The 19,491-nt window shown below is 40.7% G+C and overlaps 1 protein-coding gene across 1 annotated transcript; it reads right to left on the minus strand.

The window, feature by feature from the left end:
- Positions 1–4,964: 4,964 nt before the first annotated feature.
- Positions 4,965–18,360, minus strand: LOC148046667 (vomeronasal type-2 receptor 26-like). Its single transcript, XM_087714871.1, has 6 exons — positions 18,176–18,360; positions 11,881–12,166; positions 9,813–10,664; positions 8,325–8,552; positions 5,949–6,075; positions 4,965–5,863 (listed from the first exon to the last, which is right to left on the minus strand). The coding sequence occupies exons 1-6, from the start codon at positions 18,358–18,360 to the stop codon at positions 4,965–4,967; spliced, it is 2,577 nt and encodes an 858-aa protein (XP_087570997.1).
- Between the last annotated feature and the right edge of the window lie 1,131 nt (positions 18,361–19,491).

Below are 19,491 nucleotides of genomic sequence, written 5' to 3' on the forward strand. Positions count from 1 at the left end.
CTCTTTTTCCTTTTATTACAAACACCAAAAACAATGCTGTATTAGGTGCCAATTTTTATTAAGTGTCAGCATAAAAAAAATTCCTTTTCCTGCTTTCTTCTTCTTTACCTTTCTTGTAGTATTTCACTATAGCAAGGATCTCTTTTTCCCTTTTTTAATTTCTCCTTCTCCTTCCTTTACTTATTTCTTTCTTTTATTTTATAAGATAACAAAACTTAATTTATGAGCCAGACTAAACAATGCTTACTCTCCTCCTTTATTTTATCCCCTTTTCTCTATTTTTCTTCCCTTTTTTTGTTAATTTTTTTATCTTTTCCTTTTTATCTCCTTTTTTTAACCTTCCTTAGGACAACGTACAAAAGTAAGGCTGAGCTAGTTAGCCCACTTATTATTATTAGCCAACAACAATTCTTTCCTGCCTATAACTTTTCTTTCTCCTATTTTGCAACTGCTCTGCTCTACTTATGCCTGTCCCTGCTATCCGTTTCCACTCCTCCCCTTCCTCTTCCCACGTGTTTGCTTGTTTGCGTGCACACGCACATTGGTTTATTGATGTGTGCGCTCGCACCTGCCCCCTCGCTTTAACCTCCAATGTCCCTACCGCCCACCTGGATTCCTGAAAGGCCCACTAGTGGGTGGTAGGGACCAGGTTGACGACCCATGGTATACAATAACAAATGGTCGATGTTGCTTTAAATGGATGAATGTACTTATCAGCTGTAATTAACTTTGCAATAAGAGGGAGTCAGGAAAGCTCTCTCTCTCTCTCTCTCTCTCTCTCTCTGCTTGTCATATGCTTGATAACTACTTGCTCGCTTGATGACTGGAACGTGAACTGCGACTGTAAGCAACTGTTTGTTCTTTGAACTGTGTTTGAACAAATATCTACTATCACTGCTTGTGAAGCTGTTAGTAGTAGTAAAGCTACTTGTGTTTTACTAGCAGTGTCTGAGACTCTATTTGTGTGTTTCTTCTACTAACAATGTTCTTTCTCTATAGCTGTACATTCCGCTGCGCTACTTTCTGTCTCCCAAAGGAGATTCCCGTAACAGGGATGGTAAATAAAGCAACCCAAACTGTACATTATAACATTAAATAAAATATATACATTTAAGAATGATAAATGTAAAGAAGAATAACAATTATGTGAATGTATACTTAAAATGTTATGGAAGAGAATAAAAAAATTAACTTCTGTAGGAGCCTAGGGAAGTAAAAAACTTCCCCGCGCATGGGTGGGGCCATGCACACATGTGGATGAGTCATGCATGCATGCATAGGTGGAAAGGGCACATTCCATTGTGGGTCTGGGCACGTGTGCAAGTGCAACAGCACACACACACACACATACACACACAATATTGGCACACCTTTAGAAAAAGGTGAGCCATCACTCACCAATCTAATCTCATCTCCCCTTCTACTGCACTATCCTACACTAATCTCTACTCTCCAATGTTTTGCATTGCATTGCATTGCATCGGATTCTATTTGTTTATTTATTTTTTCATCCATTCTTCCAGAAATGTGGATGCTTATTACACTACTTGGTTTTCTTGTGGTTGAATTTTACTGTTTCAGATTGGCCTATGATGCGTGACCCGACAAATGCGCGATAGACATTTGCGTGCCGACAAAATAGCGCCAATTAAAATGTGACATCAAAAAAGCGCCGACAAATTCGCGATGATAAAATCGTCTAGCAGTAGAAATTTATTATGACAGTATGATGCAGTAGGCTGCTACTTTACAAGGATTGATTTGGGAACCAGACAAACAACAGTTTAGTAAGCATATATCAGAGTTGGGATTGGTTTACTAGCTACAGAAAAGAGAAAAAAACAGCTTTGGTAAGGGCTCAAGCAATATTATTACTTTAAAAATTAAATAAATGGGAGTCAGAATGCAGTTTTATTTAACTCTTTAAGAAGCTGGAGTAATAGTGTGAGTAAGTTCCCTACCAATCAACCCTTGGGTGGCAAACACATTTAATACACAAACAAATCAACAAGGAAATATTTATTCTTGGCAATTCTTGCTTCTCTGTTTTGTTTTAACTAAATGATAACAGAGATGATGTTAACCAATTAGACATCTTTGCAGCCTTAGAAACAGCATTTAAAACCACAGGACATACCACAGAGATGCAAGAAAGCATCAGATAAACTACCATACCACAGTAGAATAGAAGAGTAATAACTTTATTGTCACTTTAAATGTGGACTAATCAGCATACATTTGTTGAAAGAAATGTCCTTCTGGGTTCAGCTCCAAGTGGGGAAGAAGACACTGGAGACATGGAGGCTGCTTGGAAAGATGGTTTATTGTTGGCCATGGCCACATGGCTTGAGCCCTGAACAGAAAAGGTGATCACATGTTTCAATGTTGGTGAAGAAGAAGAGAAGGGCTGAGGAAGGGGCTTGCTAGGCTTTTTATACCCTGTTTAGTCCCACCTCTCTGTTTCCTGTTCCTGTGTAAGAAATGTATTCTGATTGGTTGTCAGACTCCCATGGTGCCATGCAGGGGGCTACTCTCTAGGCTGTTTTGAATCCAGGTATGAGTTCTCAGATGCCATGTGGAGAGTTGAGTAATATCCCTTCCCCCTGCAGCTGTAGTGGGGAAGTCTTTATTATGTAAAGTGGGCTAGCCTGGCCTTCTCAATGGCCTATTGACAAAGTGTGGATGGGCAGGAAGCTACAGGCAACTATTCTGTCCTTTAAAGCATGTTTCTTTCTTTTCACATCCAGAGAAATATTCTGCCTTTTCAATATTTGCTAGGATCTTTCATTTTTCTGGGAGAGGGCTGGATGATAACTTCCCACACATTAAAATGAAATTTTGTTGCATACAGATCTTAAAAGGTGTCCACCTTCATAATACACCTCATAAACATGATAAAATAAATGAATACATACAAAATTAAACCACACAGTTAGGTTCAGATGTATGCATGTACCAATTGTTGTAGTAAAATTAGTATTCTTATTAGTTGAACCCATCAGTAAACTATATGATATTTCTTCTTCGAGAAAGGAATTTTCCTGTGCATTACTGGCATTGCAAATATTCTTAAGGCACATATCATAAAAACTTCGCATCATTGTTTAATGTGCTGTCAACAAAACCAACTAGATGGAGCTTATGAAACAGATATTATTAAAAATCAGTCAAAACTAAGTGGCTAGAACCGAAGAAGCTGAGGATATAGCATTTCACGGTGTTGGATAATCTCACCCAGTGCAACCATTTAACATCTTTCTTGGTTTTCCTCCAGGGACACGCTACCATCTGTTGTTCCTTTTTAGTACCCTTATCTTCTCTGTACCCCAAGGGGAATTTCAGGACCGATGGACCAGAAAAAGGCATACAGGTGTGATCCTGTCCAAGGCCTTGTCTGCTTTCTGATTCCATTTGTGACAAAAGCCTCCACAGATCCATTAATTGTTGTCTGGTTTAAATATGCCGGAGGGGAAAATCTCCAATATTTACATATAAAGGATATCAGGCAAATGGAAAGATTTGTTAAAACTTTCTCTTCATGAGTTGATGTTTATCATTCAGTTCAGGTCTCATCACAATGATAAAACACTTGAGGCCTGCTAAGCTGAAAGGAGGGCATGGGAGGGGGCTAACAACCCTTCCCTCAGCCACCTAGGGGAAAAAACAGGCTGCAGGGGGGACCTTCAAGGAAGGAAGGAAGAAAGAAAGAAAGAAAGAAAGAAAGAAGTCCACACCATTTGGGGATCCCCAATTGCATGGAGCAGAGGTGCTCAAACTTGGCAACTTTAAGACTTGTGGACTTGAACTCTCAGAATTCAGCTCTGCTGGCTGGGGAATTCTGGGAGTTGAAGTCCAGAAGTCTTAAAGTTGCCAAGTTGGAAGACCTCTGTCATGGATCTCTGCTAGCTATCCTTGCTCAGGCCAAGCTAATCAATAGTGGAGCTCTAAGAATGCCAGATGATCCATGAGCATGTTCTCAGTTTCAAAACATCTGGTTTTCTTCCTCCTACCAAAGATCTTCTGGGGTTCTTCACAGGAAGGGAGAAAGGGAGAAAGGAAGGATGGAAGGAAGGAGAAGGAGTGTGGGAGGGAAGGGAGAAAGAAAGAGGGAGGGAAGGGAGAGAGGGAAGGGAGAAAAAAGAGAGAGAGAAAGAAAGAAAGAAAGAAAGGGATGGAGGGAGGGAAGTGAAGGGAGAAAGAGGGAATGGAGAAAGAGAGACAGGAAATAAGCGAGATATGGATGGATGGATAGAGGGATGGAAGGAGAGAGAGAAAAAGGAGAGGAATGAAGGACCCCAAACCTGGCACTAGACACAGCTTCAGAGGATGCTTTGAAATAGAACAGCAATCCAGGGCTGGAAGGGACCTCAGAGGTCATCTAGTAGAAACTTCCTGCTCCAGCAGGAGACCTTATATCATCTTGGTTATTTTGGTGACTCTAACACAGAGGAGAGATTCTCAGAAATCCCCAGGCATTGCCAATCTCCCCCCCCAAAATCTTTTGAATTAGCCCTTTTTCTTTATAGATAAGACCTATACATGATGTACATTAGAAAACTACCAGGTGTTTGCTTGCTTCACAAACAATCCATAAGCCCTAGACTTTTAAATGAAAAGCTTGTTTGTATTTAACACCACTTATTTTTCACATTCTAGTGTGCATATGGATTAAGATGACCAGTGAAGACAAAATTACAATTTCTGTTTAATCAATATATTTAGTCAGAGCTGTCTATCATACATGAAATATGTACATACATCAATTTATCCATATGCTTTTATGGTCCCCATTTATAATAGCCTTCCAGAAGGAAAGAAAGGTCTGATCTATGTTAAATCTCGGGCACAGAGTATTATAAAAGGCTGATCTTCTTTATTGCACATTGTTCTCCTGCTTAAATGTGCCAGTGGGGAAGATCTCCAATATTTACATATAAAGGATATCAGGCAAATGGAAATATTCGTTAAAACTTTCTCTTCATGAGTTGATGTTTATCGTTCAGTTCAGGTCTCATGACAATGATAAAACACTTGGGAAGGAAGATGCACACCAATAAGCCAGCACTGGAGGAGATCATGGAGAAGATCTCCACAGCCAATGTATATTTTCCTCTTGTGCTTAGATAGGTTGGGATAAAACACAGCCAAACACTGCAGAAGACCAACATGCTGAAGGTGATGAATTTGGCTTCATTGAAACTGTCAGGTAACTTTCTAGCTAGGAAAGCAGCAGAGAAGCTAACCAGAGCAAGAAAGCCCATAAAACCCAAAACACAGTAGAACATGACCGAGTCTTCATTGCACTCCAGGATGAGTTCTTCAGAAACTGAGCGTGCATCAAAATCTGGGTACGGTGGGGACTTTATCAGCCACACAGCACAAATACACATTTGAACAAGGGAGCAGGAAAGAAGAATGAAACTGACCATTCTTCCCCCCACCCATTTCCTCAATCTGGAACCAGGTTTGGTGGCCATGAATGCTAGAACCACAACAAAGGTTTTGGCCAAGACACAAGAAACCGCCACAGAAAAGATGAACCCAAAAGCTGGCTGTCGAAGGAGACACACAATCGTATTGGGTCTCCCAACAAATAGAAAGACACAAAGGAAAGAGAGGAGGAGGGAAACCAGGAGAATGTAGGTGAGATTCCGGTTGTTGGCTTTGACGATGGGAGTGTCTTTGTGTTTCATGAAGATTGTGATGACCAAAGTTGTCATTAAGGAAAAGGAAAGAGAAAGAACAGTCAGACTGATCCCCAAAGGTTCTTCATAGGACAAAAAAGTGATCCGCTTTGGAATGCACATATTTTTGCCAGGATTTGGGTATTGATCCTCTGGACATGGAGAGCAGTCATCCACATCTAAAAAAGAACACATTGATTGGAATTGATATAGACAGTGTTTTATCCTCATGGTTTAATCCCATTAGATTTGGAAATTTCCTACCCTTCTCCTTTGATATTTTCCCCTCTGGACATAGACGGCAACCATAGCAGCAAAATGACTTCCCTTCTATCTTCTCCTTGCTGTATCCTGTCTCACAGGGTTCATTGCACAGAGATAAAGGCAATGCCTATCAGTGGATGAAGAAGAATATTTTAAGATACGGATGAAAAAGGAAGTGTTTGGAGAGCTACTGTTGCTTTGGAATCAACTGCATAAAAATGGATTGATAAGGAGAAGTAATGTGATGATATCATTTTAGATGTAATTGGTCTGAAATAACAATTCATCTACCCTTATTGGTATTTGTGGGTTTCTATAACCATCATCACCACCAGGGGTGAGTTTCAGCAAGTATGCACGGATGTACCGGTTGGTGAAATTTAGCGTGCCTTCCTGTACCCCATCTTCCGGAGGCCCCGTACCGAAATGCTCCCTCCCCTAGCCTGCCTACCCCCTGCTCATTCCCCCCACCTGCCCAGTCACCACTCACTTGCTTGCTTGCCCCGCCCATCCACACCATGCTTGCCCTGCCCACCCACTTCCTTTGCTCACCCAGCCAAGGCTCTGAGGCTGCAGGCAGCCGGGGAGGTGGGGGGGAATGTTGCCCATTTGCTTGCCCCCTCCAGAAGAAACCGGGCGGGCCCTGGGATGGTCAGCAGTCCATGTGCTACTGCCATGTGGCTGCTCTGGAGCGCAGCATCTGCTTGGATGCAGCTGCAGCCGGCAACAGGAAGTGAAGTAGACGCTGTCCACCAGAGTGTTTCGAGGTCAATGGGTTAGTGGGGAGATTGTGCGGGGCTGGACTGGAAGTTGCAGGAAGGCAGGAGTCGAAGTTACGCCCCTGTAGCAGCGAAAAACAGAATATCCCATTCCCACCATCCCAGAACTGTGCCGCGAGGTAAGGGAAGCAGATCTTGGGAGAGACCTTCCCTCTCCCTTGAGAGTGCCCATGTGGGGAGATAGGAGGTGGCCTTGTTTGTACACGGGCAGGCGGCAGTGAAGGAGGTATGTGAGAAAGCACCTCCACTGTCCGAATGTTTGAAGGAGGAAAGAGGCAGGCTCCTTTGCCCTTGGCTACGTGCACCTCCTTTCATTCTCCACCTGCCTCCTTCACTCATTTAGGCAGGCAGAGAATGAAAGGAGGTGTGCTTAGCCAAGGGCAAAGGAGCTTGCTGCTTGCTTCCTTCACACATTCGGACAGTGGGGCTGCTTTTTTGCATGCCTTCTTTTTTTCTCCAAAGGCGTGAGAGAAACCACCTCCACTGCCTGAATGTGTGAAGGAAGCAAGCGGCAGGCTCCTTTGCATTGGCTACACGCACCTCTTTTCTTTCTCTGCCTGCTCGAATGAGTGAAGAAAGCACTCACTCGCCACTAAATCACCCACTAGCCATCATTCAAACCAGCTTGCTTCCTCTGTCCTGGAATGGGCTCTCTGGAGGGGGAGGGAAGGTCCCTCCGAAAACCTCACTTGTCCTGGTGGCACCCGGCAATAGCAGCTAACCGAGGGAAGGAGGAATTCTGGGAGTTGAAGTCCACAAGTCTTAAAGCTGTCAGGTTTGAACACTCCTAGGTTTTTTCTAAAGGGTTAGGGGTGCAAGGGTCTTGTAGCATGACAGCTTTAAGACTTGCACACTTCAATGCTAGAGTTCCTGAGCCAACATGACTGGAGGAGGAATTCTGGGAGTTGCCCACAAGTCATAAAGCTGTCAAGTTTGAACAAGTTTGGGTTTTTTTCTAAAGGGTTAGAGATGCAAGGGTCTTGTAACTTGACAGATTTAAGACTTGCATACTTCAATGCCAGAGTTCCTGGGCCAACATTTTGATTGTTAAGCAAGAGCGTTCTTAAGTGAGTTTCACCACATTTTACAAGTTGGCCATGCCCACCCCATCACATGACTGCCAAGCCACTCCCACCCAGTCATATGACCACCAAGTCATTCCCACCCAGTCATATGACTGCCAAGCCACTTCCACAAAACAGGCCACACCCACAGAATAAGTTGTACAAATTTTTGAACCCCCCCCCCCCCGATCATCACCCTCCAAAGACAATTTTTGTCCTTGTTACAGAAGAACAGTTTTCTCAGCTTCTGAATTTCCTGAAGTCACCAGACTGTGTAAATTTATTACACTGGATTGTAGCTTTCACAATGAAGCCATGAAACTATTGAACATAAATAACAGAGGGCCAAGATAAAGGGTTCAATATTTTATGTCAACTATTACAAAAGTAATCATTCTTACGGATATTTTTTTCCTTCCCTAGAACGTTTATTCTTAGGCTCGTTCACTGATAATGCTGTATGATTTTCATCAATAAGGATACTTTTATGCTACTTAAAGGAAGGGAGACCAATCTAGATTTAAACAGCTAACCTGATTAAATCCTACTGGCCATGTGATGGAATCAACAGAAATGTTGAAGAACTTGTCCTTTGGAGCTGTGGGATCGATCATCCCAACTTTGATCCTAAGAAAGGATTGGTTTGGGAATGAGATCCAATTGATAATATCATATCCACCAATGAAATCTCCATTTTCATCAAAGGAGACTTTCTCTCCAACACTGTTGTTGAATCTGACACTTCTTAGAAAAGAATGAACCTGAAATACAGAGACAGTGAAAGAGAGAAAAAGAGAAAAAAGGACAAAGAAGGAATTCATATATTCAAAAGCATACATATGGATGTTTATTTAAACAAAGAAAATATTATAACTTAAAAAAATTAGTTGTAGGCCAGCATCAAACAAACACCATGTTTTCCTGAAAATAAGACCTGTCCTAAAAATAAGCCCTAGCATGTTTTCTACCTGTGTGCCTAATATAAGCTCAATCCACAAATAAGCCCTATTTGCACAACTGGCTCTCTGCCCATTCTGTCTGGTTACTCATGGTGTTGCAGCCATGAAGTGAAGTGGAATGGTGGTGGAGCTGCCCCACCAGAATGTGGTATTCAGCCAGTCCTGACAGGTTCTGGAGAACCAGTAGCAGAACTTTTGAGAGTGGGGAAGGAATGGGGATTTTTCAGTAACCTTCTTCTGCCACACTCACAGAATTGGTAGTAAAGATTTTTGAATGCATTGCTTAATTTGATCATCCAGGCAGAAGTGTCCAAAAATATTACCTCATTGCTTTTCCATCAGTGGTGGGGAGACCTCCCGAAGCCTTTTTTTTTGTAACAAACAAGAAAGAAGCCAAAGACTAGCCAGATTACTCCATTTAGAGAAAATTACAGATCCAGGGAAGAAAGAGCCTGCGATAATCCCCTCTCACCCTTAATTGAGGACAGAGGATGCAAGGTGTGGCTGGGAGGGGATTCAGCCATATTAGAAATACACTGCAAAAGGAGAATGTCAGGAACCACTAAAGCAGTGGTTAAAACAAGCCTTCCCCTTTAAAAAAGTCAAGCACTGGAATAAAAGTACCAGCAAAAGAAAAAAAAAACCTCCAGAGAAGTAGCTCAGGCTATAAAAGGTTTGGGCGTACTGCCGGAGGCATTAGTAGCTGTTACAATGTAAGAAGGCTTAAGTAAAAAGGCAGTTTCTGAAATCACTTAAGCAGGGCAATAAAGATAAGCAGGATTAGTCTAGAAAAAACACACAGAGGCATGCTAGAATGTCTCCTTCCTGCCTTCCTGACAGGTTTAACCCCTTAAGGTGGGAAAAACAAAAGGCAATTGGATGGAGATTTCTTCCAAAAGTCGGTTTGTCGAACTGCTCAGAAAATTAACAACTGGTTCTCGTGAACTGATGCAAACCTGCTGAATATCACCACTGCTTTAGGACAACGTGACCTGGTTGACTGAGAATCTCCACAGATATACAGATATCATTTTTTCTGCACTATTCTGCTTATAGCCTTACCTGCCACCACATTTGATTTTGAAACTGTTTCCTTCCTTTTTTTACTATTGTTGCGTCCCTGGATTTGGATAAATACAGAGATTGCAAAGCATGTGCCACAGCATAGACCGCGTTGTAAATATTGTAACTCTGGCCACTGATGCATGTTTCAAACACAGATGTAGGAAGGGACCCGAGCTTCTCCTGTCCGGTACAAGTTGCCTCAGATGTCTCTGTGTTTGAACTAGAGAAGAAACAGTCAAATGCCTGTTCCCAGAAATCTTTCCGAAAATGATCATGATCGTCATTATTTGGACTTAGATTGTGAAGAAATTCCTGGAAATCCTGGACCTCTTTAGTGTGGACTGCAAAGGATAAAGCCCCATGTAGGAAATGGACATCCCAAGATTTATGAAGGGAAAGTGAGGTGAAGTCTGTCTGAGCATTTATAAGCCAGATCTTTGGCTTCTTTGGTATGTCCTCCACTTCTGAAAACCGGAGGAAGCTTCTCAGAACTGATATGGTCTGAATTTTACCATACACGATTATCACATTGGCTCTGCTGTTCATGAGAACATGGTATACACGCAGTCCTTCATCTATAACTTCAGTAAAATCATTATAGAAATCTATGTTTGGTAACTCTGCTATGAACTCAGTGCAGATGCCATAGTCAGAAAAGGAAGGGACCACTTCCTGGACAAATTTCTCTGCTTTCTCATCTTTTACTACAAGAATCCCAACCCAGATCCATCTTAAATACTTCAATAGAACCATGAGGCCCTGATGTTCCTGGGATTCATCTGGAAACATTTGCTGGAAGAAAACTGCTTGAGTCTCTTTCTCCATGTCTGGAGCAGAGCCATAGGTCAACTAAAGGAAGACAAACACATATGGAAATTGAAAGGTCTACATTTTTCTTGCCATGTACATTTATATATCCAGACTGGACTGGATTGTTTCTCTGTGCCATATAATATATATGGGTATATACATATTTATTTATTTATTCATTCATATTTTTTCATGTTTATGTAGTGTATATTGGAGGTGGTGACCCTTTGAGAGCTGTATGTAATGAAATTTCATTTTAAAGTTCAAGGAGAGAAGCAACCTAGAACTACGAAGAAATGTCCTGACAGTTAGAACAATTAATCAGTGGAACCACTTGCCTCCAGAAGTTGCAAATGCTCCAAAACTGGAAGTTTTAAAGAAGAGATTGGATAACTGTTCTGACCCCCCTCCTCCGTCCAGGAATGACAGCCAAAACCCACGCAACTAAAAAGGTTTCTTTTAATCAGTCAAGACTCTCATTGGCTGCAAGCCACATAAACAAAGAGATAAGCACTCTGGCAGCAAGTCATACAAAGCTTGGCAGCAATGCACACAAACTCTGGCAGCAATGCAGCCTGCCAAGTTTGTTTCTGGTTAGTCCTTAACGTGAACATTGACATCTGCAAAAGGGTGTGGCACAAGCAGTCTCTTTTATAATCAGGAGAGGATCTTAATAAGCATCAGCTGAGCGTAATCATCTCGTATAATTACGGAGTTGTTCTTGTCGCCGAGTAGCCCTTCAACGGCGTGCATCCTGAAACAACTCATAAGTGTTTTCCAGATCACTCCCTCTGATCCAAGGCTCCAGCGCCCCCTGGTGGCCAACCAGTCTCTCCTCACCCTGCTCGGAGTCAGCACCCTGTCCAGGGTCCTCCATCTCCTCAAGGGCTGACTCATAAGACCTCTCGTTGTCGGAGTCTGGCGGCAGCACCAACAGCACCTGCTGGGCCACAACGGATAACCATTTGTCTGTAGTGGTATAGGTTTTCCTGCCTAAGCAGCAGTTGGAATAGAAGACCTCAAAGGTCCCTTCCAACTCTTAATTCAATACTTGGTATTGGGAAATGTTTTTCTATGCCCAGTATCCCCAATATCTGGTCAAAGTTGTGAGCATTCATGTTATTATGTTTATTTTATCAAGCAAAAAATAACATCTAGGAATCTGAAACTTGTCCCCCTTTTTTAAGAGAAAGGAGCACACTGACCTCTGGAGAGATATGGTAATGCAATAATGTATATCTTCTGCACATCTTACCTGAGGAACTTTGTAGATGCACAATACAGATGCCATGTGAAGAGAGATATCAGGTCCCCCAATCACGGCAGCCAAATGTTTTGGGACCCCACACTTATAGTTAGGGATGAATTTGCCGTGAGTGAAAGGCAGAAGCATTGAGGCTAAGTAAGTCCAGCTTGGACTGAAATGGCTGTTAAAAATGTGGAATCCCAGCGTGACATTGGGAAGGATCTGACGATGCTTATTGATCTCTTTTATAGTAAACGCTAACACCAGCACATGCTGGTAATTCTGATAAAATATTCTGTAATGAATAAAAAAATACATTAAGAAATGGGCATTCTTTATTTTGTTCTTCTTTGAAATTTTTAGTTATCATTTTAGTCTTTTCTCTATTAATCTTTAACCCTGCTACATCTCCATATTTTCCTAGTTCTCGCATTAAGCTATCTCCAAATACAATTGAGATACAAAAAAGACATAAAAGAATATGGAACATACACAGAATTACAACAAATAGATAAATTTTAATTGGCCTGGAAAATAAATTCATAACGGAAATTTACAAATATTTATTAGAAGTAACATTAGAAGAAGAAAAAGTTAAAGGTTGCGTGATAGCGTGGGCCAAGAACTTTGGTTACAACATAGATCTAGTGGATTGGGAAAGAATTTGGAACACAAATTATAAACTAACACAATCAACAGCACTTAAAGAAAATATGTTTTATCAGTGGCATCTATCACCAACAAGATTGGCTAAAATGTACCCAAACATGAAGCCAACCTGCTGGAAGTGTAAAAAAGTATAAGGGACTTATTATCTCATATGGTGGACCTGCCCGGAAACACAAAAATATTGGACAAAAATTTGGAATGGGTGCAAGAAATTACAGGAGAACAGATAAAATACAAACCTGAAATCTTTCTACTGGGAATAATCAAAGGGAAATATACAAAGAAAATTAAGTACATATTAACACATCTGCTGACCACAGCTAGAATAGCATTTGCCCAATGCTGGAAACAAAATAATACCCCCTCGGATGAATTAGTGATTAAAAAAACCTTGGATTGTGCAGAGACTGACAAATTAACACTGAAATTAAAAGATAAAGAAGAGTCGGAATATTATGAAATTTGGAACAATTGGTACAAATGACTGCAAAACAAGAATAAAATTAATTAAGCTAAAAAACTATATATAAATATATATATAGAACTGTGTATAAAGGTGTGTAAATATAGAAGCGAAATATTACATACATGTACGGGTATGATGACATAGCAATGTTGATGTAATGACTGTAAGGTGTTATAGAAGGGAAAAAATAATAAAAAAAATCTGCTAATAAAAAAAAGAAATGTTTGTCTTATACCTTAGCATCTGCAATCCTTTTATTTTTTTAAAAATTATATTGTTAAAAAAGAAAATGTTGGACATAGTGAAGTCATTTTGGTGGTGTCTCTGACATATAACAAATAGCACAAATCTTTTCAATACATACAAGCAATGAGAATTCAATACACATTGCTACTTACTGATTAGATACACATACTTAACTCTTCTACATGATTGCAATTACAATTGTAATACACTACCTATATTGCCATATGTTTCAATCTATGCATCTTTGTGCTTATTCGTCCCAACTTCCCTTCCTTAAATCCAATCACTGATAAAATCGATCCCAAATCTCATAGTACTCTGCCTCTCCTTTATTTTTCAATTCTATCGTCAGTCTATCACATTCAACACAATCAAATATTTTGTTTATTATTTCTCTTTCTTTAGGTATGTTTCCACTCTTCCATTGTTGGGCTATTCTTGCTGCTGTTAGGATATGTAATGTTAAATGTGTTAACCCTTTGCTTTAATCCTCTTTATAGCAATAGCAGTTAGACTTATATACCGCTTCATAGGGCTTTCAGCCCTCTCTAAGCGGTTTACAGAGTCAGCATATTGCCCCCAACAACAATCCGGGTCCTCATTTTACCCACCTCGGAAGGATGGAAGGCTGAGTCAACCCTGAGCCGGTGAGATTTGAACAGCCGAACTGCAGAACTGCAGTCAGCTGAAGTAGCTTGCAGTGCTGCATTTAACCACTGCACCACCTCAGCTCTTAAATGACTCTTTAAATAATCCTAATAGGAATGTTTCTGGTTTGAGTTCAATTCTCTGTCCAGTCCACATTCTTTGGCTTTCCTACATTTTTTTTAAAATATAATTTTTATTAAACATTATTACCTTTAAAAAACAGAAAAAAACAATACAGCGACATAAATACAACGACATAAGCAAGACAAATCATACATAAAACATACAGATACAAATGCCGTTTTAGACATACAACCCCCCCTCCCCCCCCACGGTGACAGTCATTCACAGCCCAGTTTTCCTTTCTTTCCTCATTATTAGATCTCTAAGCCACATCTTCTCATTGCAAAATTCAGGGATCTATTACAGTACCTATGTTAACTTTCCCCATTTTAAGTCCCTGCTGTTCTCCTAGTCGCCCACATATACCATAGGTTCCAGCTAAGATAATGTTCTGTTTCTCCTTTGTCCCTCAGCCAACCCGTCATTCTGTCCATTTCTGCACATTCGTAGATCTTTTTAATTAAAGCATCTTCCGGCGGTATAGTGGTGGATTTCCAAAATTGTGCATAGGTTATTCTTGCGGCCACAATTATATGCAGGCTCAAATGCCATATTGAACTGCTTATGTTATCTGGTTTGATGCTTAGTAACAGGTTCTCAGGTCTCCATTCAATGTTTGCCCCGGTAACCTCTTTTAACCATTTTTTAATCCTTTTCCAATATTTTGTGGCCTCAGTACAGGACCACCAAATATGGTAGAATGTGCCATCCTTTCTTCCACATTTCCAACACAATGGAGATAACCCAGGAAACATCTTAGCTAACCTCGTTGGGGGGAAGTGCCACCTATAAACCATCTTGTATATGTTTTCTTTGAATGCAGTGGATGTTGTAAGTTTAATGGTCTTACTCCATAGATCCCACCATTTGCCCATTTCAATTTCATAACCTAGGTTTCTCTCCCATACTGTTAGAAGGCTTTTGTCCATCTCTTCATTAGTATCTTGGCAGGTCAAAAATTGGTAGATCTTCGATAACATTTTTTTGTCTCCACCAAACAAGATCTTATCTAGCCCCTGAGGGTTTGGGTAGATCCCGAAACGTGCCTTATCACTTTTAAACCTGTTTCTAACCTGTAAATATTCCCACCATTCCAAATTCCTGCCCTGTTGCTCTAATTCCATCTTTGTTTTTATGTTGCCCTCTTCTGTCATAATATCTTTATATGTTATGTTTCTTGTCCAATTAAATAAACTCGGATGCGTTAAGGCCTCTAATGGTGCCAACCAACACGGAACCCTAAGATAATATTTTTTCCTCATTTTTCCCCAGACCCCCATCAAAATCTTCCGAATATAATGTCCCATGAAGTACCTATGGGGGGGTGTCTCTTTCTTGCCAGAGGGAGGCTTTCCTACATGACCACCACATGTGGTAGTAGGTACCCAGTGTTTGGTTGCATTTCCTGCATTTCAGTGATACATTTTTATACATTTTGGCTAGCCTAGCTGGAAGTAGGCTCCACCTATAGAATATTTTATATAAGTACTCTTTGCACTATGTGGCCAAAATTAGTTTCCTGTTCTTATCCCACAATTTTTTTCCCATTTTTCCAATTTGATATTGTCCTTTAACATGCTGTTCCTCCATTTTGCATTCTAGTAAAAAATTATACATTGCTTTGATCATTTTCTCCTCTGTCCCTAATCAAAGTTTATCTAATGCCGTTAAAAATCCTATTAATGCCCCATGTTCTCATATCTTTCGTATAACTTGGCTGAATTTGTAAGCATGACCAGCATTCTAATTCCAGTCCTTGTTCTTTGAGTTGCAATTTTGATTTTAATCCTCCCTGATAATCTAATATATCTTTATATGTTACAATTTCCCCCCAGTTTATAAGATTTAGATATACCACTGCTTCTAGGGTAGAGATTTCTCTATAGTTAGCTTTTTTATTTTGTTCTATATCTCCAATAGAGCCCGTCTTATATAATGTCTTTGGAAGTATTGGTGTGCCTTATGTCTTTCATACCAGAGGAATGCATGCCATCCTGCTTGAATGTTGTGACCCTCTAATGTTAATAATCATTTGGTTATCCATTTTTTGACCTTTGTGGTTGCTGCCACTTGGTAATATAATTCCCAATTGGGCAAACCAAACCATCCTTTTTCTTTGGCCTCCTGAATAGAGGTGGGTTCCTACCAGTTCGCACCTATTTGGTAGAACCGGTTCGTCAAATCTACCGAACCGGTTAGAAAAGGTTCCACCAGTGGACCCGGAAAGCAGGCCACACCTACAGAAGAGGTTCCAAAAATTTTTTAAACCCACCACTACGCATTAATAATGATCTAGTATTATTTCCTTATACATTTTAGGGACTTTTCCTTACATAATTGGTGTTTTCTTTCATACTTTTGGATTTCTAATTTCTGTTTCCGTTAGTTGGCAATTGCTAAAAACAATCCCACATGAAAAAGTATTCAAAGCCTTCTTGATTTTAATTGTCAATTTATTTATTCCTGCACATTGTAATATTTATTCATTTACATATCTCTGTTTTTCCACTGTTGTGCAAACACAATTCCAGCAGCTGCTAACATGTGTAAAATTAAATATATGTTTATATTTATATATTTATTCACACCCTTAATCAATTTAAAGGGTTCCATTATGCCCCCACATATGCCCTCTGTCCTTCAGGTTGTACTTATTCAGTATCTCCAAACTACCCCAGTATGTTTTATCCCTCAGACCCTGCATCATTTCTGTTACTCATCTCTGGAATGACTCAATCTTATCAATATCTTTTTTTATAGTGAGGTGTCCAGAACTGGATATACCATTCCAAATGGGATCTGACAAAACCCTATATAACAGGATTAAAGGTAACAGTTCTCCTCGCTCATACGTGCTAGTCCTTCCCGACTCTGGGGCGGCAGTGCTCATCTCCATTTCTAAGCCGAAGAGCCAGCACTCTCTGACGACAATTCCATGCTCCTTTGGCTGGCATGAGTAAATGCCAAAAGTGCACAGAACACTATAACCTTCCCACCAAGGTGGTCCCTATTTTTCTACTTGCATTTTTACATGTTTTCGAACTGCCAGGTTGGCAGAGGCTGGGGCATGTAATGGGAGGCTCACTCCATTACAAGGTGCTAGGGATTCAAACCGCTGAACTGCCAACCTCTGTGACCAAAAACCTCAGTGTCTTAGCCACTGAGCCACCATGTCCCTTATAATGGGATTAGGATCTACTCTTTCCTGTTCTTGTTCCTTCTACTGATGCACCCATCTTTATTATTTAGCCCAGATGCTGGAAAATGCAAGGCAAAATACTAGTGTGCACACATGCATGCAACACACACACACCTCCAGAAAGTGGAAGCTATTTATTTTACAAAACAGTAGTATACTGGCTTATATTCAGAAGGAACTTCCTGAATTTTGCTAATAGAAATCTCAAATGAAAAAGTTATCAAGGGAAATAAGCCTCCCCACAATCTTAGTGATAGTTACATCCTCATAAATGAAGCGATAGTTATAGTTCTCAGATAGATGTAGTTATACCTGTGGGTCAAGATCCCTTTGGGGGTTTGAACAACGCTTTCATAGGGGTCGCCTAAGACCATCAGAAAACATATATTTTCGATGGTCTTAGGAACTGAGACACCAATTTTATGGTTGGGGGTCACCACAACATGAGGAACTGTATTAAAGGGTCACGGCATTGGGAAGGTTGAGAACCTTATAGATGTTTAGTTATGGTTGGTTCTAATTGGAAAATTTCTCTCACTTTAAACTTTACGTGGGTGCTGAAAGTTAACTTCAAATAAATAAACTTAGGCATCTCTTTTAAGATAGAGCCGAGGTGGCACAGTGGTTAAATGCAGCACTGCAGGCTATTTCAGCTGACTGCAGTTCTGCAGTTCTGCTGTTCAAATCTCACCGGCTCAGGGTTGACTCAGCCTTCCATCCTTCCGAGGTGGGTAAAATGAGGACCCGGATTGTTGTTGGGGGCAATATGCTGACTCTGTAAACTGCTTAGAGAGGGCTGAAAGCGCTACGAAGCGGTATGTAAGTCTAACTGCTATTGCTATTGCTATTGCTACTCCTTTCCGGAGCCTTTCTCATGAGAGGAAAACATTTCAAGCATTATGTGATTTAGCATCACGGTCTAAAATTTGTTAATAAATTAATGATGTACTTACACAGATGTATCCTGAAGTGCCTGAGAAGGATGTTGGCTGAAATCAATGGGATCAGAAAATGTAAACAGTGCAGACATAATCCCAGCGATGTTGATATCTCCAAGCTGGTGATATGTATGATGAATAGGAACAGGCTCCTGAAAGTCACATTGAAGGCTAGGATCCTTGCACATCCCTCGAGGCATGACTATTAAGAGCAACTCCATGAAAACTAACACCTCCCATGAGTGTCTTCTTTCTGTGTACAGATGCCTCTGTCGGCCAGAAGATCTTTGAAGTACATCAGACCGACCTCTCTTCTTGAGATGCTTCTCAGACACAAATAGAGGGTGCAACATACTGTCAAATCAACTCACAGAGCTTTAGGGCTGTGAGCCATGGGATGGAATATCATGGGGATGATAAATAGAGTCAGTTCCTCCTGTTTCCATTGTATCTCATAGGATCTGGAGGAGACAAACTGGCTAATTTCATAATGGTAGTGAGACAATCACATATGGGAACATCTTCAAAACATGTAAGGGTCTTGAGGTAGGAAGGCTTGAGTTGCAAGACAAAAATAACATCATTGTATCCATAAATGAAGGCATAGATGTAAATATTGTATCTAATGAATGTATCTATATAGGCATTGTTATATAGATATATTCTATTCTATTCTATTCTATTGTCTCCCACCCCACCCCACCCAACCCAACCCTATCCCATTCCATCCCACTTGTTTCTACTTTACTCTATGTCATGGTTCCAAGTAACACCGCCCCCAATGAAAGAAGACTCCAAGACTTGAGTTTCCTAAAAGTTCCATTTTATTAGAGATGTCATATCGGCACATCTGAGAAAACATGAATCTGAAAGTTTCCAGGTTTTCCACACTCAGGAGAAAGATCAAGTGCCTGCCCAGCACCCACATGTCCATCACATGATCCAATCAGGCATCGTCTCAACTGGAGATATCTCCCAGTCATGCCACTCCAGGTGCAGGGCAAGATGCTTTTGAATTTCTTAGAAAGGAATGTTATTTAGATTATATATCTCCCATACTCCATATAACCCCCTTCCCATTTTCCCACAGCAGAAAATGTGACAGGGCTGAAGTCCCAATGTAAAAGATGGCTCCCAGGTCTGACAGGCTGCCCTCTCCTCAGTAGACAATCATTTCTTGTAATGAGAGTAACACAGGGGGTTAAAACCATACATCTAACCACATATTCTCCCCAGGGGGACCCTTTGGCTTATCAGGGTGCTTGTCATGGAATTGTTTAATTAGTCTATCTGCCTTTACATACCAACTCTTAACCCAGGTAGCTTCAGAG

This window comes from Thamnophis sirtalis, unplaced genomic scaffold (assembly GCF_051295495.1).
Source record: "Thamnophis sirtalis isolate CommonGarterSnake01/CBP01778 unplaced genomic scaffold, rThaSir2_p1.2 scaffold_4, whole genome shotgun sequence".
NCBI lineage: Eukaryota > Metazoa > Chordata > Lepidosauria > Squamata > Natricidae > Thamnophis > Thamnophis sirtalis.

What these genes read in the sequence shown, in the direction of transcription:
- LOC148046667 (XM_087714871.1), bottom strand. Translation starts at nt 18,360, where the DNA reads ATGCCTCGAGGGATGTGCAAGGATCCTAGCCTTCAATGTGACTTTCAG. An exon ending in GGCCAGTAGGATTTAATCAG is followed by an intron (nt 6,076 to 8,324) that starts GTTAGCTGTTTA and finishes ATCCACTGATAG; the next exon opens with GCATTGCCTTTATCTCTGTG. An exon ending in GAAAATATCAAAGGAGAAGG is followed by an intron (nt 5,864 to 5,948) that starts GTAGGAAATTTC and finishes GTTCTTTTTTAG; the next exon opens with ATGTGGATGACTGCTCTCCA.